At 37.8% G+C, this 22,323-nt stretch overlaps 1 protein-coding gene, 1 long non-coding RNA gene and 1 gene segment (V, D, J or C); all 3 read right to left on the bottom strand.

The window, feature by feature from the left end:
* Positions 1 to 5,445: 5,445 nt before the first annotated feature.
* On the bottom strand, positions 5,446 to 7,824 carry LOC311087508 (uncharacterized protein; the record flags this gene model as incomplete). The annotated part of the gene is made up of 4 exons (XM_084120835.1): positions 5,446 to 6,316; positions 6,515 to 7,286; positions 7,388 to 7,476; positions 7,734 to 7,824. The coding sequence occupies 4 exons, from the start codon at positions 7,822 to 7,824 to the stop codon at positions 6,015 to 6,017; spliced, it is 1,254 nt and encodes a 417-aa protein (XP_083976961.1). The 3' UTR covers positions 5,446 to 6,014.
* Positions 7,825 to 8,861: 1,037 nt separating this feature from the next.
* LOC311087507 (T cell receptor alpha variable 12-3-like) lies at positions 8,862 to 9,648 on the bottom strand. The segment is given in 3 exons: positions 9,639 to 9,648; positions 9,333 to 9,341; positions 8,862 to 9,229 (listed from the first exon to the last, which is right to left on the bottom strand).
* Positions 9,649 to 15,298: 5,650 nt separating this feature from the next.
* On the bottom strand, positions 15,299 to 17,940 carry LOC311085969. Its single transcript, XR_014606981.1, has 3 exons — positions 16,818 to 17,940; positions 16,099 to 16,691; positions 15,299 to 15,951 (listed from the first exon to the last, which is right to left on the bottom strand). It is a non-coding gene; the product is annotated as an uncharacterized lncRNA (long non-coding RNA).
* Between the last annotated feature and the right edge of the window lie 4,383 nt (positions 17,941 to 22,323).

The following is a 22,323-nucleotide window of genomic DNA, read 5'->3' as shown; positions in this document are numbered from 1 at the left end:
AGAAAATAAAATTGTAAAAAAAAAAGAGAAAACATGAGTTTTAAGTTACTGAAGCTTTCTTATAAATGAGACAAACTAAAATGTGTGTATGCACATGGAAATTACTGGAACACCTCATGTGAAGATACATTGCATATTTCTTCTCCATTTTAAAAAATTGAAGTCAAACATCATATTAAAGCTTTCCACACAAATAAAACTTAAAGAAGGTTTTGGATTATTTATTGAGATGACAAACTGAACTGTAAAATCAGTAACAGCGCAAAGGCACATGACTGGAATCAGGGTTTTTGTACAATGTTTCTGGGCTTTCTGTCACTGCGGGCCTCAGAGCGCAATAGTACAGAGCAGAGTCTGACACCTCAGAAGAAGAGATCGTAAGATTCACTTGTTTTTTGTCTTTTGCTGACAGACGAAGAGAAGGCTCAGAAGACTCTGAATTTTCATTTACAAGTATCAGGAACTCCGGTCTTGATCCCACATATTTCTGATACCATTGCAGGTCATATACAAGGCCACTGTAGTTACAGGACAGGGTCACATTGTCACCTCTGAAAATATGTTTTTCAGAAGACAATGGCTGTATTGTGTCAGCAAAGGAATTTCCTGTATGGACAAAAGGCATCTGTATTTATTAAACTGATACTAAAGCCTCTATTTGATATTAAATATACCATATACATTTTTTTTTTTTTAAATAAACAAAAATAATATAAGAAATGATTTACCTATGAATAATGACAGTGATATCCAACGAAAGAGAAACATGACGGTTTCTGATGAAGAGTGATTGTAAGGATAACAAAGCAGGAATACTTCAACTGAATCAGCCTTTCACACATTCAAGTCTTTGTGAATTTGCTCCACCCTCTTGCTGAGACTTTATTTTGTTCTGATGGGCTGTTTTTCTCTCAAATTTAAAAGACCTGACCAGTGAAGAGACAAAAATGACTATGAAAATCAGTGCTGCACATTTCTTCCAAATATATAACTAGCTCAAAAAAGCTGGTGATTGTTAATAAAAAAAACGTGAATGATATAGCTCCTCCCTCTGGCAGAATACAATATCTGGTATATTTTTATCATTTAGTAAAAACATTTTCTAAAGAAATGTACTGTACCTTGTAAGCAAAAAATGTGCAGTATTGAGTATTGATGGGAATAACCAATTAAATGAACAAAAGTAAACTTAAATCTAAAGCAAACTAATAATATCTTGCAGCTCAAATGTAAACGTCAATCTTTGACCTTTTTTTTTATTTATTTATTTTTTTTTTTATTGGAATATGCAAGATGTACATAAATTGGGATCACAAACAGGGAAAACAAATAAACAAACAAACAAGCAAAACAAAGCCAATACAGTCAGGAACTGACAGGTGCGTGCGTTTGTGTGTGTGCGTGCGTGCATGTGTGCATGTAAAGGTAACTGGGTGGACGTGTCACAGTACATACTTTGAAAAACAAGAGATAGAGAGAGAAAAAAAACACAAAAAAAACGATATATATATATTAAAATAAACATACATAAACATGTATAAGTCAGTATATGAAAACAAATAACAGATATTAATAAAACAAATATAAAGAAATCAATCAGTGGTAAGGAGTGACTACTAAAAATACTATAACGTCTACTACTACAACTACTACTTCAACTACCACAACTACTACTACAGTCTCTACTTCTACAATAACTGCTACAACTACAACCACAACTACTACTACAATCTCTACTACTACATTAACTGCAACTACTACTTCAACAACCACAACTACTACTACAGTCTCTACTTCTACAATAACTGCTACAACTACAACCACAATTATTACTACAATCTCTACTACTACATTAACTGCTACTACTACTACATCAGCAACTTGAATAATGACAATGGTATAAATACTTGATAGTAATGATAATAAGATAACAGAAGGACAAATCAGAACAGTAATAATAGTAATGAAAACAAAAGTATAAGTAATATTGATGATAGTAATGATATTAATGATAGTAATGAAGAGGTGAGGTGAGGTTAGGAAGTCAGGGAGAGGACTAATAATAATAATAATAATAATAATAATAATAATAGGAAAAGGAAAGAGCAAAAAAAAAAAAAAAAAAAGTAAAAAAATAAATAAATAAATAAATAAGGAGTATATATATATATATATATATATATACACACATACACATATATACATATACACATACATATACATATATATATATACATACATATACACATACACACACACATATATATACATACACACACACACATATATATACACATATATATATATATATATATATATACATGTGTTGCTATATATATACACATACACACATATTACAATAATAATAATAATAATAATAATAATAATAGTAGTAGTAATAATAAGATTGAAAGAGGAAAATAGTAATAATTAGAATATACTCATATTGATAATAATAATAAAATAACAACATTAATAATTATATGAGGAGGTGGAAGTTATATGATCAACCTTGAAGTGCATAGTGTGTGTCAGTTGCTTTGTGATGCATTAAAAAGGTGTGACGTTCAGCATGGATCAGTCCGGTGCAATGCCCAGCTTGCCATGCCCCCGTCACCCTTACCCTCTGAATGAAGCTTTTTTTTTTTTTTTTTTTTTTTTCCTCTTCCCCTTTCTCTTCCACCCTCCTCCTCCTTCCCCTCCTTCTTCTTTCCCTTCCCTTCTTTTCCTTCTTTCTTCTCCGTCTTCCTTCTCACCCCCCCCCCCTCCTATTTTTTCCTTCTTTTTTTCTTTTCCTCTTTCAATCTGTCAAGGAAAAAAAAAACAAACAAAAAAAAAACAAACAAACAAACAAAAAAAAGGGTTGGGAAATAAAGCAGTACGTAAGCTCTTTCTTTTTTTCTTTTTTTTTTGACCTTTGAGCAGACAAGAATCAGTCTTTAGGCAAAATCTGACCTGCGCAAAAACTAAAATGACAGCAAATTAATCTGCATGTAAGATAAAACTCACATATTGCAAGATAATTATTTTGGAAAAACTCACAAAATGAATACAGTCATACAGCGCCACCTCCTGGCAAAACAGTTCAAAGTTTTCTGTACAATTTCAGTCAGATGGGAGATCTGTAAATATGGAGCGAATTATGTGCCATAATTTAACAAACAAATCCAGCATTTTGCAAACAAACTCAATCTACTTCGCAAAGGAAAACTCGACTCGCAAACAAACAGAAAGCAATGTGCAAGCACAAAGGTCAGTTTGAGTGAAAATGCAGTGGAGTTACAAATATGTATTGTGTTTTACAAATATATATAAATGAGCCAAGATAATACTTCACAAATATATACAAACCATCCTTCAAATTGCATGTAACCTTTGAACAAATACCAAATCTAGTGCATACAAATGCATATCTGTCTGTTATGATTGTGTGACGCTTCGCTTTTTATGAGATCTCTCGGCTCGATTTTCTCACAAATGCGTCCAGGCAGATTTTCTCACAAATGCAGTTGAGCAACTTCCTCTTCTAAAACAGTAGATGGCGCTAAACTAGAGGCTAATTTAGCGCTAGTCTCCCAGGAGAAGCACTGATTTGAAACTTGCCTTTGCCTACAGCTGAGGAAAATGACCGGTGAACGGGTGTGTTTCTGTCTTATTTGATCTATAATTAACCTTTTTGAGGTTTTCTCTTGCAAAATGTTTATTGCCTATCTAGACAGAAATCCACATTAGCACTTAGTAGCACTTCATTCTCTCTAGGATCGGGGAATCTAAGCTGAAAGCTCTGCCATCTTGTTGCTTTTTGTCTTTTTTTTTCTGCATCGGACTCATGCGAAATTACTAAATTAGTAATTATGTCTACACTTGAACAAATCTATTTCTTTCGTTCTCCATAAATGAATGAGAACATTTCATTTAATTGAAAGGAGGGTCCCACTTATTTATTTATTTAGTTGGAATTCAGTCAGCTTTACTGTTAATGTAATAAAATAATTAATGAACAAAACAAACAATATACAATTGTTTCTTAACTTGCCTGTGACGTATGCCGTGCCCAAATTATTATTTTGGACACACAAATGAAACCCGCCGCTCAATTAAATGAAATGTTCTCATTCATTTATGGAGAACGAAAGAAATAGATTTGTTCAGTGTAGACATAATCACTAATTTAGTAATTTCGCATGAGTCCGATGCAGAAAAAAATGACAAAAAGCAACTGATGGCAGAGCTTTCAGCTTATAGATTCCCCGATCCTAGAGAGAGTGAAGTGCTACTAAGTGCTAATGTGGATTTCTGTCTAGATAGGCAATAAACATTTTGCAAGAGAAAACCTCAAAAAGGTTAATTATAGATCAAATAAGACAGAAACACACCCGTTCACCGGTCATTTTCCTCAGCTGTAGGCAAAGGCAAGTTTCAAATCAGTGCTTCTCCGGGAGACTAGCGCTAAATTAGCCTCTAGTTTAGCGCCATCTACTGTTTTAGAAGAGGAAGTTGCTCAACTGCATTTGTGAGAAAATCTGCCTGGACGCATTTGTGAGAAAATCGAGCCGAGAGATCTCATAAAAAGCGAAGCGTCACACAATCATAACAGACAGATATGCATTTGTATGCACTAGATTTGGTATTTGTTCAAAGGTTACATGCAATTTGAAGGATGGTTTGTATATATTTGTGAAGTATTGTCTTGGCTCATTTATTTATATTTGTAAAACACAATACATATTTGTAACTCCACTGCATTTTCACTCAAACTGACCTTTGTGCTTGCACATTGCTTTCTGTTTGTTTGCGAGTCGAGTTTTCCTTTGCAAAGCGAATCGAGTTTGTTTGCGAGTGGAGTTTTCCTTTGCGAAGTAGATTGAGTTTGTTTGCAAAATGCTGGATTTGTTTGTTATAATTATGGCACATAATTCGCTCCATATGTAAACCTTTGACTATATGAATGTATATGTTATGACTTGTTTCAGCAAAAGGACAGACTATTGTGGTGATGATGCACTGGCATTTAAAACCAGATGAAGCAAGTGTTTAGAGCTTCATCTTGAATGATGGCATGGGAGGTTTTTGTATGATGCTGTTAGATTTCCTGTCACTGTGGGCACCAGGGCACAGTAATACATGGCAGAATCTGCCTGTACAGCAGAGGAGATCTTCAGATCCACTTGTTTATCTTGACGAACTTCAGCAGAAAATCTGTCTGGTCTATCTTTACCCATATCTACACCTGGGAAGATGTAAAGGAGGAACTCCGGTTTGGATCTGGGATATTGTCTGTACCATTGTAAATTATTTACAGTACCCGTACACATTTACACATTTAGTCATTTAGCAGACGCTTTTATCCAAAGCGACTTACAAATTAGGACTAAATTAAGCGAGTCATCATGAAGAGGCAAAAACAAAAACAACGCAAGAAGTGCTCAAAATATGAAGTTCAGGCATTATTCAGAGTAGCATAAGCCCGATAAGTGAGGTTTTAGAGGGAAAGGGGAGGTTTTTTTTTTTTTTTTTTTTATGCGGTTAAGTGCTCACAGAAGAGATGGGTTTTCAGCTGTCTTTTGAAGGTTGTCAGGGAATCTGCATTCCGGATGAGGGTGGGGAGAGCGTTCCACCAGCATGGAACTGTGAATGAGAATGTTCTGGAAAGTGATTTTGTGGCTCTCTGTGATGGAACCACGAGACGTCGCTCGTTGACCGATCGTAGGCTTCTGGTAGGGATGTAGGCTCGTAGTAGTGAGTGAAAGTAGGAGGGAGCTGAGCCTGTGATAGATCTGTAAGCAAGCGTCAATGCTTTGAACTTGATGCGAGCAGCGAGAGGTAGCCAGTGCAGAGAGATGAACAGAGGAGTGACGTGGGCCCTCTTGGGCTCGTTGAAGACAAGACGAGCTGCAGCGTTCTGGATCATCTGTAGAGGTTTGGTTGCACATGATGGAAGTCCAGCCAGAAGAGCATTGCAGTAGTCAAGCCTAGAAATGACCAGGGCCTGGACGAGAAGTTGTGTTGCATGCTCAGTTGAAAGGCCTGATCTTCCTGATGTTGTGCAGTGCAAACCTGCATGATCGAGCTATCTTTGAAATGTGATCTGTGAAGGTCAGCTGGTCATCAAACGTTACTCCAAGATTTCTGACCGACCTTGATGGGGTGATTGATGATGAATCTAGCTGGATAGTGAAGTCGTGCTGTAGAGACGGATTGGCAGGGAGGACGAGAAGCTCAGTCTTTGCCAGGTTGAGCTGCAGGTGATGTTCCTTCATCCATGTCGAGATGTCCGCCAGACAGCTTGAGACCCGTGCAGCTACTGTGGGATCATCTGGTTGAAATGAGAGGAAGAGCTGTGTGTCATCAGCATAGCAGTGGTAGGAGAAACCGTGTGCTTGTATGATGTGTCCCAGTGATGTGGTGTAGATGGAGAAGAGGAGGGGTCCAAGAACTGAACCCTGGGGAACACCTGTGGTCAGTTGATGAGTTCTGGATACCTCGCCTCTCCATGAGACCCTGAAGGACCTACCTGTGAGATAGGACTCAAACCAGTGGAGTGAAGTTCCTGTGATGCCCAGTGATGAGAGGCTGGACAGAAGGATCTGATGATTCACAGTGTCGAAGGCAGCAGACAGATCCAGGAGAATGAGGACTGAAGATTTGGAAGCAGCTTTTGCGATCCGTAGGGCTTCTGTGACCGACAGTAGTGCAGTCTCAGTTGAATGCCCTTTCTTGAAGCCAGATTGGTTGACATCTAGCTGGTTGTTTAGAGACAAGAAGGATGTTACTTGGTTGAAAACAGCTCTTTCAAGTGTTTTCGCAATGAATGGTAGGAGAGAGATAGGTCTGTAATTCTCTACAAATGATGTGTTTAGCGTTGGTTTTTTAAGCAGTGGAGTAACCCGAGCCTGCTTGAATGCTGTAGGGAAGGTGCCAGTATGGAGGGATGAGTTGATGATGTGTGTGAGTGCTGGGAGAAGTGTGGGAGAGATGGCTTGTAGAAGGTGTGAGGGGATGGGGTCAAGAGGGCAGGTGGTAGGATGACTGGAGAGGAGAAGTGTAGATACTTCTTCCTCGGTTAGCTGAGAAAAGGTGGACAGAGGGTTATTGGCTGTGGAAGGGGTCAGTCTGGGTTCCTGTGTGTGTGGAGCTGAGAACTGACTGCTGATAGTTGTTGTTTTGTTGGTGAAGAAGTTCGCAAAGTCGTCAGCAGTTAAAGAGGAGGTGGGTGGTGGTGGAGGTGGACAGAGGAGAGAGTTGAATGTCTTGAAGAGTGATTGTGTGTTGGAGGAGTTGTTGATCTTGTTGTGGAAGTAGGAAGATTTTGCAGCATGAACATCAACAGAAAAGGAAGAGAGGAGAGATTTATACATACTCAGGTCAGATGTGTCTTTTGATTTGCGCCATTTCCTCTCCGCTGCCCTGAGTTCGGTCCGGTGTTCATGAAGAACCTCAGACAACCAGGGGTTAGAGGGAGTAGCGCGTGCTGACCTGGAGGAGAGAGGGCAGATATTGTCTAGAGAAGAGGTTAGAGTGGAGCATAAGGTATCCGTTGCGGTATTCACATCCAGAGATGAGAATTGTGAGGGTGGGGGAAGAGAAGATGACACGGCAGAGGAAAGATGGGAGGGAGAAAGTGAGCGCAGGTTTCGCCTGAAAGTGACTGGTGGGGGGGTTGGTGGTGCAGGGGTAGAGAGATGTAGAAAGAAAGTAATGAGGAAATGATCTGAGACATGGAGAGGTCTCACCAAGATGTTGTCTGTGATACAGTTGCGTGTGTAAACCAGGTCCAGTTGGTTGCCTGATTTGTGAGTACATGTGGTGATGAGTCATAGTCATAGTCTTAGTCTTTGTAACCATATAGTCTTTGTAACTGCAGGACAGAGTAACAGAGTCACCAACAAGTTTATTTTCATCCCCTGACAAGGGGTTTATTGCATCTGCCTTTGTGTGGCCTATAAATTGAGAATAAACACCTGGTTAGATAAATCAAACAGTAACTTAACCGTAAAAAGTATAGCAGTAAATAAGTAAAAAGTAACTGATCTAGATTGGAGAGATTGAAAAACTTTATCTTACCAATAAATGTCCACAAAAAACTGAGGAGAGAGAAAATAATCATGATAGCAGATATCTGAAGAAGAATCTGAAAGACTTGAGTATAAATATCATTCAGACTGGATGCCTTTGAGTTCTGACAACCTCCTTCAGATGAAAATGCTTCTACATTATGATATTAAGCTCCGCCTTCTGGCAAAATGATTTACTTCTGTAATGTAGTCTTTATGCCCTGTCCCAAATGGAACCCTAAGCCCTTGCTGTCTTCCTCCGAGTCCACACTTTGTGACATAATGCAGGTTTGACTGTCAGGTAGAAGTCTGCTGTGGAGAAAGTTAAGATAACAAAATACATTTTTGATATTTGGTTACAGAGAGAGAGATCTGTCTGTTTTAGGCAGAGTCCTATTATTGAAGGAAGAAGGTTTAACTAGATTTATTTTCCCTGGCCTTTCTTTATGTGTTCAGGATTCCACTTGTAAGGAAATTAATAGTTTATAAGGTTGTTGGCAAATTTTTGTTGAAAAATAAACATCACCAGCTTCAAATAAATGTGTCTGGTAAGAAATCTGAAGGAGTGTTGGAAATGCTAGATTATGTCTATATATTACTTTCAAGATTAGAAGTGAGGGGGCACAGTGACTGAAGGGCCCCCAGGGTCCACTCATGGCGCCGACACTGCCCCCACTTGTGTGTGTATTCTCTATGGAAATATGTGTTGTGTTGGCAGGCCTACTTGTGGATTCATTAAGAGATCTTACAGTTACCGATGGCTAATGCAGTCACAGAAACACACAGAATACTTGTGCTTGTTAAACATCAATGAAAAGCATGGCTAATCTGCAGGGAGATTATGTACTGAGGAAAAGGGTTTCCTGTCACTGTGGGCTCCAGGGCACAATAATACTGTGCAGAGTCTGTTACTTTAGCAGGGCTGATTTTCAGTTCCATGAGCTTTCTGTGTTTGTCAACTTTAGCAGAAAACCAGTGGGCTGATGGATCTGCTTTAACTGGATCTCCAGATTCAGTCATGTAGAGAAGGAGTTCTGGTTTGGATCTCTGATACTGGCGATACCACAGTAGATTGTAAACAGCACCACTGTAGTTACAGGAGAGAGTAACACTGTTACCATCGTGAGCTTCTTTTTCAGGACCATGAGAAGTTATTAGATCGCCAAGAGAGTCTCCTGAAGAAAAAACATACTAAATTCACTATTGTGATCAGATAAATGTAATATTAACATGTTTAAATCAAAAGATGTGGTGATAAATAAAATAAATGAATCTCACCTGCTAGTACTGAAAATATTACAAGTGCACAGAGCAGCATGATGGAAAGAAATGACAAACTCAGATGTGTCTTTTCTTCACTGGAACACTGTGATTTAAGTCTGGAGCTCCACCCTGTGGCAAGATTTGATCTTCCATGATGAGTCTTGAGCTCTTTGTGTACTTGAGGACTAAAGAAATGAGAAGAACACACTCTTCTGGATGAAAACAAACACATTCAGGCCTTCATGAATCACCAAGGACTTGCACAGTTTTTGTATTTTTACCCTCTAAAAAAAGACTTTGGTCACGATAGAAGGTTCTTACATGCATCCATCTTAAAGCTGTTGTCACAGTTTATTGATTTTCAGTTGTTGGTTTTTTGAAAAAATTAAGAAAAGAAAAGAAAATTGTAAAAAATGAGAAAACATGAATTTTAAGTTATTGAAGCTTTCTTATAAATGAGACAAACTAAAATGTGTGTATGCACATGGAAATTACTGGAACACCTCATGTGAAGATACATTGCATATTTCTTCTCCATTTTTAGAAATTGAAATCAAACATTATATTAAAGCTTTCCACACAAATAAAACTTAAAGAAGGTTTTGGATTATTTATTGAGATGTCAAACTGAACTGTAAAATCAGTAACAGCGCAAAGGCACATGACTGGAATCAGGGTTTTCGTACAATGTTTCTGGGCTTTCTGTCACTGTGGGCCTCAGAGCGCAATAGTACAGAGCAGAGTCTGACACCTCAGCAGAAGAGATCGTAAGATTCACTTGTTTTCTGTCTTTTGAGTCTTTTGCTGACAGACGAAGAGAAGGCTCAGAAGACTCTGAATTTTCATTTACAAGTATCAGGAACTCCGGTCTTGATCCCACATATTTCTGATACCATTGCAGGTCATATACAAGGCCACTGTAGTTACAGGACAGGGTCACATTGTCACCTCTGAAAATATGTTTTTCAGAAGACAATGGCTGTATTGTGTCAGCAAAGGAATTTCCTGTATGGAAAAAAGGCATCTGTATTTATTAAACTGATACTAAAGTCACCATTTTATATAAAATATACCACATAATTTTTTTTTTAAAATGAACAAAAATAATATAAGAAATGATTTACCTATGAATAATGACAGTGATATCCAACAAAAGAGAAACATGATGGTTTCTGATGAAGAGTGATTGTAAAAATAACAAAGCAGGAATACTTCAACTGAATCAGCCTTTCACACATTCAAGTCTTTGTGAATTTGCTCCACCCTCTTGCTGAGACTTGATTTTCTCTGATGGGCTGTTTTTTCTCAAAATGAAAAGACCCGACAGCGTTTTATTCATCAATAATTTATTGTAGGTGATTGGAAGCTGGCGTGTCACAATTTTTGTATAATACAAGATGTGTTAATGTTTTATGTTTTTGTACAGTGCAGGTGTGTTTCCTGTCACTGTGGGCACCAGGGCGCAGTAATATACAGCAGAGTCTGATACTGTAGCAGAGGAGATCTCCAGATACACTTCTGTCATTTCTTTTTTGGGTATCGCTGTGAGACGTAAAGTGGGTTCGGATGAAACAGCAGTCTCTGAATGAAAAATAAGGAACTCTGGTCTGGATCTTGGATATTGGCGATACCACTGGAAGCTGGGCCCAAGTCCACTGTATTTGCAAGAGATAATAGCACTTTCTCCAACTGAAACATGCTTTTCTGGTGAGAGAGATTCTATTGTATATGCATCAGCACTCTCTGTAAAAGAAGAAGAGAGAAAACCTATTAAAGTAATTACTGCTCAACAGAACTGTTAAATACTTGATATAGATTGTGTAACAAACTAAGTTACTGTTACATGTTTGGTCAGCTGCTGTTGACACTAATACAACAATCAGAATTAAAGTATTACTTACCCTTAAGCAGTGAAAATACAAACAAGACTACAGTAAACCTGGCCATTGTTCAGCAGAATTCACTCAACATCGAGACTCCAGTCAATGAATGCTAAAGTGTTACACTCAACCTTGAGTCAATCACATTTAACTTGAGCTGCTTTCTAACAACAGGCTGCAGAGCTCCACCCTGTGGCAAGGAAGTGAGCAACAACACTTATATTGAGACTATTAATAAGGAAATTGTTTTCTATGGTGAAAGATTTACTGTATAATAATGAATACAGTTATTTTCAGTGACTAATGTAAGAAGAACTTCAAAGATTGAGTAGCAGGTGGAATAGTTTAGTCATAAATTATACAGTGAAGCAGCTTCTGCTTCTGAATGACTGCTTCAGACGTTTCAGCTTCATTATACAATAGGCTCCAAGAATCTGAAAAATAAATACATTTCTGGGTCACTAATAAAATAAACAAATTTGTGACACTGACCATGCAAAGATCAGATTTTCCTGTTTCCACTGAACTACAAGGTGCTTTTTGGAATATTCTCAAATAATGCTGGACATCACTGAAAAAAGTATTATAACTGTATTAAATTAAACAAAAATGTAAAAGAGGCATTTTCACTAGTGTCTCAGACTTTTTGACACCACTGTGTAATACTGATAATACATTTTTTTGTTCACTTTTGTTTATTTGGTCATTTTTATTTGGTGTTTTTGCTGTTTGACTGAAAGACACTGGACAAATGTTCACAACTGAAATTTTTTATTTAGTATTTAACATCAAGTTTTTAATGCTAGGCTTTCAAATGAGTGTTAAATCTGATTGAATATATCACAGGTTTTTGTACAGTGTTCTTGTGTTTCCTGTGACTGTGGGCTGCAGAGCGCAGTAATACACAGCAGAGTCTGACACTTCAGCAGAGGAGATCATAAGATCAACACGTTTGATTTCTTTTGTAGCTTTTGCTGACAGACGGAGTGAAGGATCAGGTGGATCTGAATACTCTGTGATGAGAATGAGGTGCTCAGGTCGAGATCCAGGATACTGACGATACCACTGCAGATTATTTACATCAACGCTGTAGTTACAGGAAAGAATCACATTTTGACCTCTGAAAACATGCTTTTCAGAGGATAATGGGTATATTGTGTTTGCAGAGGAATTTCCTGTAAAAAAAGGGACATACATCTTTATTCATTAAACAGAAAACTTATTTGCATTAACACATGTATCAACAACACATTTTCATTTTATAAATCTTTATCAAGCTTTTAAAAATGAAAACACCTACCTATAAATAAAAACGATATCCAACAAAGGAGAAACATGATGGATGGTCTACAATGAGGGAGTGATGGCAAATTCGAGTGACTCTGAGACAGCCTCTTGCACATTAAATACTTTGTGAGAGAGCTCCACCCTCTGTCCCATGTGTCTTTCTTCTACCTGAAAAACAAAAAAACAAACAAAAAAAAAACACACATTTTGATTGCTAATTTATTAGATGTAACGTTTATTAGAATACGTTTATTAACGGGTAATTATTGTGTGTTAAAAAAAAAAAAAAGCAACATGCACTTCCATTTATGAAAAAGGACATCTTGCACACTATGCTATGATAATAAAAGGCATAAGCTTGTTCCTTTGTAAAGTTTAAAAGACACACATTGTGAAAATGGAAAAGAAAACAGGTAATAAAATAATAATTCTGTGGAAGAAAACAAATCCTGCAAGTTTAAGAACACTGGGGTCAGTTTAATGCTGCTGTTGATCACAGCAGATTGAGACAGTTTTGTGATATGAACTTGCAGTATCATATTTGAATCTTTTGCATGGTTGCGGGCAGTGGCATAGGTTTGATTTTGAAATTGGTGGGGACGGGGACATCAATATAAATATATTTTAAGTTTTGATCGAAATTATTGCTAAGGATATATCAGTGTCACTGGATATTGGTAGGGACACGTCCTTAGCGTCCCTACTAAATTCTACGCCCCTGGTTGCGGGAGAGGTGTTGTTGTTCAGATATTTTCTGAAATGAGGATCGTACTCATGTTTCTGTACAGTGTAGAAGGGTTTCCTGTCACTGTGGGCACCAGGGCACAGTAGTATATTGCAGAGTCTGCTATCTCAGTTTTGGAGATCTCCAGATTTAGTTGTTTTTTCTCCTTTAGCGCTTCAGCGGCATGGCGGTCCTTCTCCTCTGGACCCAGATTTTCAAAAACTTGCAAGAGAAATTCAGGGGCAGTGTTGGAAGACTGTCTGTACCACTGAAAACTGTTAATAGTGAGTCCACTGTAGCTGCAGGAAAGAGTCGTCTTCTCTCCTTCTAAAGCAGGCTTTTCAGTAGACTGGGATGTTATTGCATTTGCAAGGACATTGTCTGGAAATACAACAACAGCAGAAAAAAATATCATTAATTCAGCATCAGAAAAAAATATTTTTATTTGCTCAAAGACAACATTTATAGCTTTGAAATAAATATAAATCAATCACCTGAAAGAAGTGCCATGACTGTGAAGTAAAAAAACAGCATCCTAATACTGGGATAGAGAAAGAGCAAGTGCCTTCTGTGTTTCTTTTGTAGCCACACCCTGTGACCTGTGAGACTTTTCTACTGTAAGTTCTCAAATCTTATTCACTTTCATAGGCCTACATTCAAATCTAAGTGAAATCTATATGAGATTTGTGTGCTGTTGTTTTCTGCTCCGCCTTCTTCTCCTTATATGGTGGAGAGTGTCTGATGTAAACAACTGTGGTGAACGCCAAATTTTAAAGCAACACTATGTAACTTTTCGACCTTCATAATATATTTCCAAAACCCTTGTGATGGTACATGGACTTACAATAGGTTGAATGACACGTCTGCCAGAGCCTGACGGGGTCTGTATCGCTTTTACTGGCACTATGTAACTTCGGGGTTCGGGTAGTTACCCGAGCACAAAAAGAACTACAAAATTCGACTGCTTTACGGCATACGTCACTTCCCCCACCACTTCGTCAAATTTGGACGCGAGAGGCCAACCAGCGTTTGTTTTTCCGGCTTTCATGCGTATGTTTTTGGGGGCTGTTTACACCTGGCCACTTCATGCGTTTTCTCAATTCGGATAGCTATCCGATCGTGAAAAGACCAGGTGTAAATGTCCTCCGAAACGCATTCAAGACGGATTTGAAACCGATCGCTCAAACCACTTCAGGAGGAGGTCTGAGACGCATTCCAGATGAAACTGGACAAGTGTAAAAATGCATCTGGTTGTTGAAACCACATATGTAAATTGTACTCCTCCCAAAAATGCTAAAAAAAATAAATAAATACACGCGTTATAGGCTATATGTAATGTGATAGCCAGATATGACGACGCTACTGGAATCACCGCAGATGAGCAGCTGAGTAAGTTATGTATTCATCAAGCCAACGTGCAAACTATCGCAAATCAAAGTGAAAGTAAGTCGCAGACGCTTAACACACAATCATCATCATTAAAAGTAAATAAATGAAATGATCTTACCAGGGCTGTTGCTGCTCTCTCTTATTGCGGTCTCTGATTTTGAAAATTTAGCTGATGATCAATAAAATGCCGCTCGTATCTGTTGCTTTCAGTGACGTGCACTCCAATAAACATGCATATATATCACGGGAATTGAAGATCGGATTTAAATCCGTTTCGCAAAAACACATTTATGTGACCAGGTGTAAATGGAATCGTTTTGATATATAAGATAGCTATCCGATCTGAGAAAACGCATGAAGTGGCCAGGTGTAAACAGCCCCATGGCCAAAGCAGCAACGGACAAAAAAAAAAGTCAGAAGTAGGCTAACTAGCCTAATGACTGCAGGCTATTAATGTTGGGATAAATATCATCTGCAAGCTTCAAAAATATATTAAGTGCACACTGCAGAGAGCAGCATGATATGACAGACTCTGACTGAATAAAACAATATGATTTGAGTCTAGAGCTTTTGGCAATTTAAAAAGTTTTTTACTTTAATCTGAATTAAGCACACACACACACACACACACACACACACACATATATATATACAGTAGGTCTATGCAATATTTGTATGATTTATCTGAATTTATCAAAATTGTTCAATTTAAAAAATAGTGATGAATGGATCAGGATTTAGATTTCTATAATCATCATTGACTATAATGCTATGCTCTGAGGAAATAACTGGCTTGCTTCTGGATGTCAAAGACTTGTGTGATCATGATATGCATGAGGACTACAGTGTGTGGAGCACAGCGCCCTCTTCTGGGCTGAGTGAGTGACTTTACTTTTGAAACACCAAACAAACACATTAAAACGGTTTGAAATTAACTGGTTTGGAAATATATTTTTAGTCTATGATGTCTTTATAAAAAAAAAATAATAAAAAAAAATCAATGTTAACTCAAATGTAATACATCCCACGTTTTTGTACAGTGTTCCCAGGTTTCCTGTCACTGTGGGCCTCAGAGCGCAGTAGTACAGAGCAGAATCTGTTTCTTCAGCAGATGAGATTGTAAGATTCACTTGTTTTATGTCTTTTTTAGCTTTTGCTGACAGACGAAGTGAAAGATCAGGTTCTGAATATTCTGTGATGAGAATGAGGTGCTCAGGTCGAGATCCAGGATTCTGGCGATACCACTGCAGATTATCTACATCAACACTGTAGTTACAAGTAAGAATCACATTTTCACCTCTGAAAACATGCTTTTCAGAGGATAATGGGTATACTGTGTTTGCAAAAGAAATTCCTGTAAAAAAAAAGAGAAATGCATGTTTGTTAATAAAACAGGAATTAGATATTGTCATCATAAACTCATGCATTGGTTGCTCGAAATTTACTTCACATTCTTTAGCATATTGGGGGATGATACCCTGAAAATTAGAACATCTCTTACCGATGAATAATGAAAATATCCAACAAAAGAGAAACATGATGGGTGATCTTTGGAGTGATGACAGTAAACATAGAGAAACTTTATATCACCCTCTTCGTGAGAGAGCTCCACCCTCTTTGAGGTCTTGAGTCGTTTTTCTCTGATAAATATTGAACTTCAAAGAGATAAACATTTTGTTTGGTAACAGATGTTGTTGTTCTGATATTGTTTAAAATTTGAGAAAGTTTGCTCAAGATGTTATTAATGTATTTTTCATCATCTCATGTTTCTGTACAGTGTAGAAGGGTTTCCTGTCACTGTGGGCACCAGGGCACAGTAGTATATTGCAGAGTCTGCTATCTCAGTTTTGGAGATCTCCAGATTTAGTTGTTTTTTGTCCTTTAACGCTTCAGCGACATGGCGGTCCTTCTCCTCTCGACCCAGATTTTCAAAAGCTTGCAAGAGAAATTCTGGGGCAGTGTTGGGATACTGTCTGTACCACTGCAAACTCCTTATATCACTTCCATCGTAGTTGCAGGAAAGAGTCGTCTTTCCTCCTTCTAAAGCAGGCTTTTCAGTAGATCGGGGTGTAATTGCATTTGCAAAAACACTCTCTGGGAAAATATAAACAACAGAGGAATGGTATTATTGGGGCACTTTCAGTATTTTAATTCTACATTAGTATACTTTTATAGAGGTATATAGATATATTAACAAATGTAAATATCAAATGTAAATACCTGTAAGAAGTGCCAAAATGGGGAGGTAAAACAAAAACATTATGACTGGTGGAGAATGACATACAAAATGAGATCTGGGGAAACACAGGACTGCCCTCTGCTGTACCCCTTCTCACCAAGCTCCACCCAATGGATTGTGGGACCCTCTAGACAGTTACTGATAATGCAGTCACAGAAACACACAGAATACTTGTGCTTGTTAAACATTAATGAAAAGCATGGCTAATATGCAGGAAGATTATGTACTGAGGAAAAGGGTTTCCTGTCACTGTGGGCTCCAGGGCACAATAATACTGTGCAGAGTCTGTTACTTTAGCAGGGCTGATTTCCAGTTCCATGAGCTTTCTATGTTTGTCAACTTCAGCAGAAAACCAGTGGGCTGATGGATCTGCTTTAACTGGATCTCCAGATTCAGTCATGTAGAGAAGGAGTTCTGGTTTGGATCTCTGATACTGACGATACCACAGTAGATTGTAAACAACACCACTGTAGTTACAGGAGAGAGTAACACTGTTACCATCGTGAGCTTCTTTTTCAGGACCATGAGAAGTTATTAGATCACCAAGAGAGTCTGTCATGATAAATCACTGGAAGCAATAGCAGGTGAACAAGTGTTTATTAGGACTCAACACTCAAAACATGAATATCACTCAAAGTCAATGAGGAAGTTCCTTCTCCGGGTGCGCTCGCGAAATCGCTTCTCTTTCCACTCTACTGACGGGTACTCTCAGGGGAAGACGCTCAGGCTCGGTCACACAGGGACTTCGATGGTCTGGTGCTCGGTGCTCGGTGCTCGGTGATCGGTGCTCGGGTGCGGTGAAACAACAGGAACATCCACTGAAGACGACGACAACCCTGAAGACGACGACGACGACGACGACGACCCGGAAGACGACTCGAACACACATGAAGGACTGCAAACAACGGATGGACACTGGAATGGAGAGATGAGTGAGTATATGTAGAGAATGGTAATGGGAAACAGCTGAGGTGGGGAATGAGATGATTGCAGACAGCTGGAGCACTGAACAAACACGCGAGCGGGACAACGCCCACTCACGCAAACTCACAGACATGTAAACAAACAGTTACACGAGACACAGAGGAAACGATGAATTATCAACCGTGACAGAGTCTCCTGAAGAAAAAACATAATAAATTCACTATTGTGATCAAATAAATTTAATATTAACATGTTTAAATCAAAAGATGTGGTGATAAAGAAAATAAATAAATCTCACCTGCTAGTACTGAAAATATTACAAGTGCACAGAGCAGCATGATGGAAAGAAATAAACTCAGATGTGTCTTTTCTTCACTGGAACACTGTAATTTAAGTCTGGAGCTCCACCCTGTGGCAAGATTTGATCTTCCATGATGAGTCTTGAGCTCTTTGTGTACAGAACTACAGAAATGAGGAGAACACACTCTCCTGGGTGAAAACAAACACATTCAGGCCTTCATGAATCACCAAGGACTTGCACAGTTTTTGTATTTTTACCCTCTAAAAAAGACTTTGGTCACGATAGAAGGTTCTTACATGCATTCATCTTAAACCTGTTGTCACGATTTATTGATTTTTCAGTTTAATACATTTTCAGTTTAAGAAAAATTTAATAAAATAAAATAAAATTGTAAAAAATGAGAAAACATGAATTTTAAGTTATTGAAGCTTTCTTATAAATGAGACAAACTAAAATGTGTGTATGCACATGGAAATTACTGGAACACCTCATGTGAAGATACATTGCATAGGCCTATTTCTTATCCATTTTAAGAAATTGAAATCAAACATAATATTAAAGCTTTCCACACAAATAAAACTTAAAGAAGCTTTTGGATTATTTATTGAGATGTCAAACTGAACTGTAAAATCAGTAACAGCTAGGGTTGCCAACCGTTCGGAATCGTTCCGTATTTGACACATAAAAGTCTTGTTCCGTACTGAACTGATACGGAACACACTTTGTTCCGTATTTTTGAGAATCAATTCAGTGCAAATCCATGACAGACACATATAGCTTCTAATATATGTCAGACTATGAACGAAGACATTTGTAGGCGATAAGAAAAAAAAAAACCCGACGATGCGGTAGATACTAATTTCTCCCCCTGTTTGTCTATGATCAGCGTAGCGTTTTTAACATCTTGGAACATCATCAGAGAATGCCCTTTTAATTGGTCGTTTCAGTCATTGTGAGTCACGTATCGTAGCAACGATGACGACAAGTAACAACAGCGGGAAATGTAAAAATGACTACCTCCGAGCAGCCGGCGAAAAAGAAAAGAGCATAAAAATATAGAATTGAATGGGAAAATGACTACCAACCCGTGGTTGGAATGCGTGAGGGACAATGAATACACGGCCGAGCGATGTCAAGGTTCCTTGTCCGTCAGACGTCTCCAGAGGCTGATATGGTAGGTTATGTAATCATGTGGATTTTTAAAACTCAAATATAGTTCATAAGAAAGTGATTATATTAAAAGAGATAGTACAGGTTTAGCCTAACATTGTAAAGAAATCAAAAAAGTACACATGGAAAAAATAGCTGCACAATGTGCTTAGTCTGGAGGTTTATTTATTTCTGTGAGATTTTCCATGTGCATACATACAGGTGTTGTATTGCTTGAATGCAGTATTTGAGTGCAATATTTTAGATTTTCTTTATTAGCTGTTTTTTTATTTATGTTTTTTATATTATTGTTTTGCACTGGAAAGAAAGTTAACTATGATGGAAGTATACATATATAAATATATTTGCACTACACCTCCTTAAAATGTTGTCTAATTAAATTAAAAATATATTTTTTTGCACTGGAAAGAACATTCTAGAAATCTAATTCTATTGAATAAGTTTGCACAAGGCTACAGAAAACTGTTGTTTATTTTTCTTCAAATGCAGTCTAAGCCGATAAGTTTTGAATGTTATATGTTGTATTTGTTTAAGTTAAAAATAAAACGTATTATAAACTAAACAAATCCATGGTTCATTGTTGGCAAAATGATCATGATAGGCTTTATATTTCACATCTAACTTATGTGGTTCAGTCTTGTATATTGATTAGGCCTACTTTGCTATTCTATAAATATAGGCCTAATAAGTTGTATTATAATATGCTACAATGTATTAAATATATTTATCTAAATATATCAATTAGTTTCCACAATATTCACCAGAAGTCATCATTTCAGGAGTTATTTTTTAAAAAATAATTCAAAATTTTCTTCCTTGGGGGGCGTCACCGGACCGGACCAGTGTTTCTGGGCTTTCTGTCACTGTGGGCCTCAGAGCGCAGTAGTACAGAGCAGAGTCTGACACCTCAGCAGAAGAGATCGTAAGATTCACTTGTTTTCTGTCTTTTGAGTCTTTTGCTGACAGATGAAGAGAAGGCTCATAAGACTCTGATTTTTCATTTACAAGTATCAGGAACTCCGGTCTCGATCCCACATATTTCCGATACCAGTGCAGGTTATGTACAAGGCCACTGTAGTTACAGGACAGGGTCACATTGTCACCTCTGAAAATATGTTTTTCAGAAGACAATGGCTGTATTGTGTCAGCAAAGGAATTTCCTGTGTGGATAAAAGGCATCTGTATTTATTAAACTGATACTACCTGTTCATCAACCTGTGCTCTTGACACTCTTCCCACATCATTTTTCAAAAGTGTGTTAAACAGTTTAGAAGCAGATCTTCTAGAAGTGGTAAATGCTTCACTTCTCTCTGGGAGTTTTCCAAACTCCCTGAAAACTGCAGTTGTCAAGCCCCTCCTGAAAAAGAACAATCTGGATAAGACCATATTAAGCAACTATTGACCGATCTCAAATCTTCCTTTCATAGGCAAGATCATTGAAAAAGTTGTCTTCAATCAGCTGAACAAATTCTTTTGCGCGAATGGATACTTTGACAATTTTCAATCTGGTTTCCGACCGCACCACAGCACAGAGACAGCGCTCATAAAGATAATAAACGATATTCGCTTAAATACTGATTCAGGCAAATTATCAGTGCTCGTACTACTCGACCTCAGTGCTGCATTTGACACTGTCGATCATAACATACTTCTTGACAGGCTGGAAAACTGGGTGGGGCTTTCTGGGATAGTCCTAAAATGGTTCAGGTCATACTTAGATGGGAGAGGTTATTATGTGAGTATAGGAGACCATAAGTCTGAGTGGACATCCATGACATGCGGAGTCCCTCAAGGCTCAATTCTTGCGCCACTCCTGTTCAACCTGTATATGCTCCCAATGAGCCAAATAATGAGAAAGAACCAAATTGCTTACCACAGCTATGCAGACGACACACAGATTTACTTAGCCCTATCGCCTAACGATTACAGCCCCATTGACTCCCTGTGCCAATGCATTGACGAAGTCAACAGTTGGATGTGTCAAAACTTTCTTCAGTTAAACAAAGACAAAACTGAAGTTATTGCATTTGGAAACAAAGATGAAGTTCTCAAGGTGAACGCATACCTTCACTCTAGGGGTCAAACAACTAAAAATCAAGTCAGGAATCTTGGTGTGACACTAGAGTCAGACCTTAGTTTCAGTAGTCATGTCAAAGCAATAACTAAATCAGCATAATATCATCTAAAAAATATTGCAACAATTAGATACTTTGTTTCCAGACAAGACTTAGAGAAACTTGTTCATGCTTTCATCACCAGCAGGGTGGATTATTGTAATGGACTCCTCACTGGCCTTCCCAAAAAGACCATAAGACAGTTGCAGCTCATACAGAACGCTGCCGCCAGGATTCTGAGCAGAACCAGAAAATATGAACATATCACACCAGTCCTCAGGTCTTTACACTGGCTCCCAGTTAAATTTAGGATTGATTTTAAAGTATTATTACTGGTATATAAATCATTCAATGGCCTAGGACCTCAATACATTGCAGATATGCTCACTGAATATAAACCCAACAGATCACTCAGATCACTAGGATCATATCAGCTAGAAATACCAAGGGTTCACTCTAAGCATGGCGAGTCCGCTTTTAGCTATTCCAGCCGCAGCTGGAACCAGCTTCCAGAGGAGATCAGACGTGCTCCTACAGTAGTCACATTCAAATCCAGACTCAAAACACTTCTGTTTAGCTATGCATGTTTAGCTATGCATTTAATGAATGAGCACTGTGCCAATGTTCGTCCGACTGTTTGTACTGTACTGTATTTTATTTTTATTTTTCTAAACTGTTTTAATTATTCTTATTTCTTTTTATTATTTTAATTTCTTCTATGTAAAGCACTTTGAATTGCCACTGTGTATGAAATGTGCTATATAAATAAACTTGCCTTGCCTTGCCTTGCCTTACTAAAGCCTCTATTTGATATTAAATGTACCACATACAATGTTTTTTTTAAATAAACAAAAATAATATAAGAAATGATTTACCTATGAATAATGACAGTGGTATCCAACAAAAGAGAAACATGATGGTTTCTGATGAAGAGTGATTGTAAAGATAACAAAGCAGGAATACTTCAACTGAATCAGC

This window comes from Abramis brama, assembly GCF_963993115.1.
Source record: "Abramis brama genome assembly, chromosome: 7".
In the NCBI taxonomy this organism is placed as follows: Eukaryota; Metazoa; Chordata; class Actinopteri; order Cypriniformes; family Leuciscidae; genus Abramis; species Abramis brama.
Note: the sequence above shows the minus strand (reverse complement) of the source record. Positions and strands in the feature narration are given on the sequence as shown.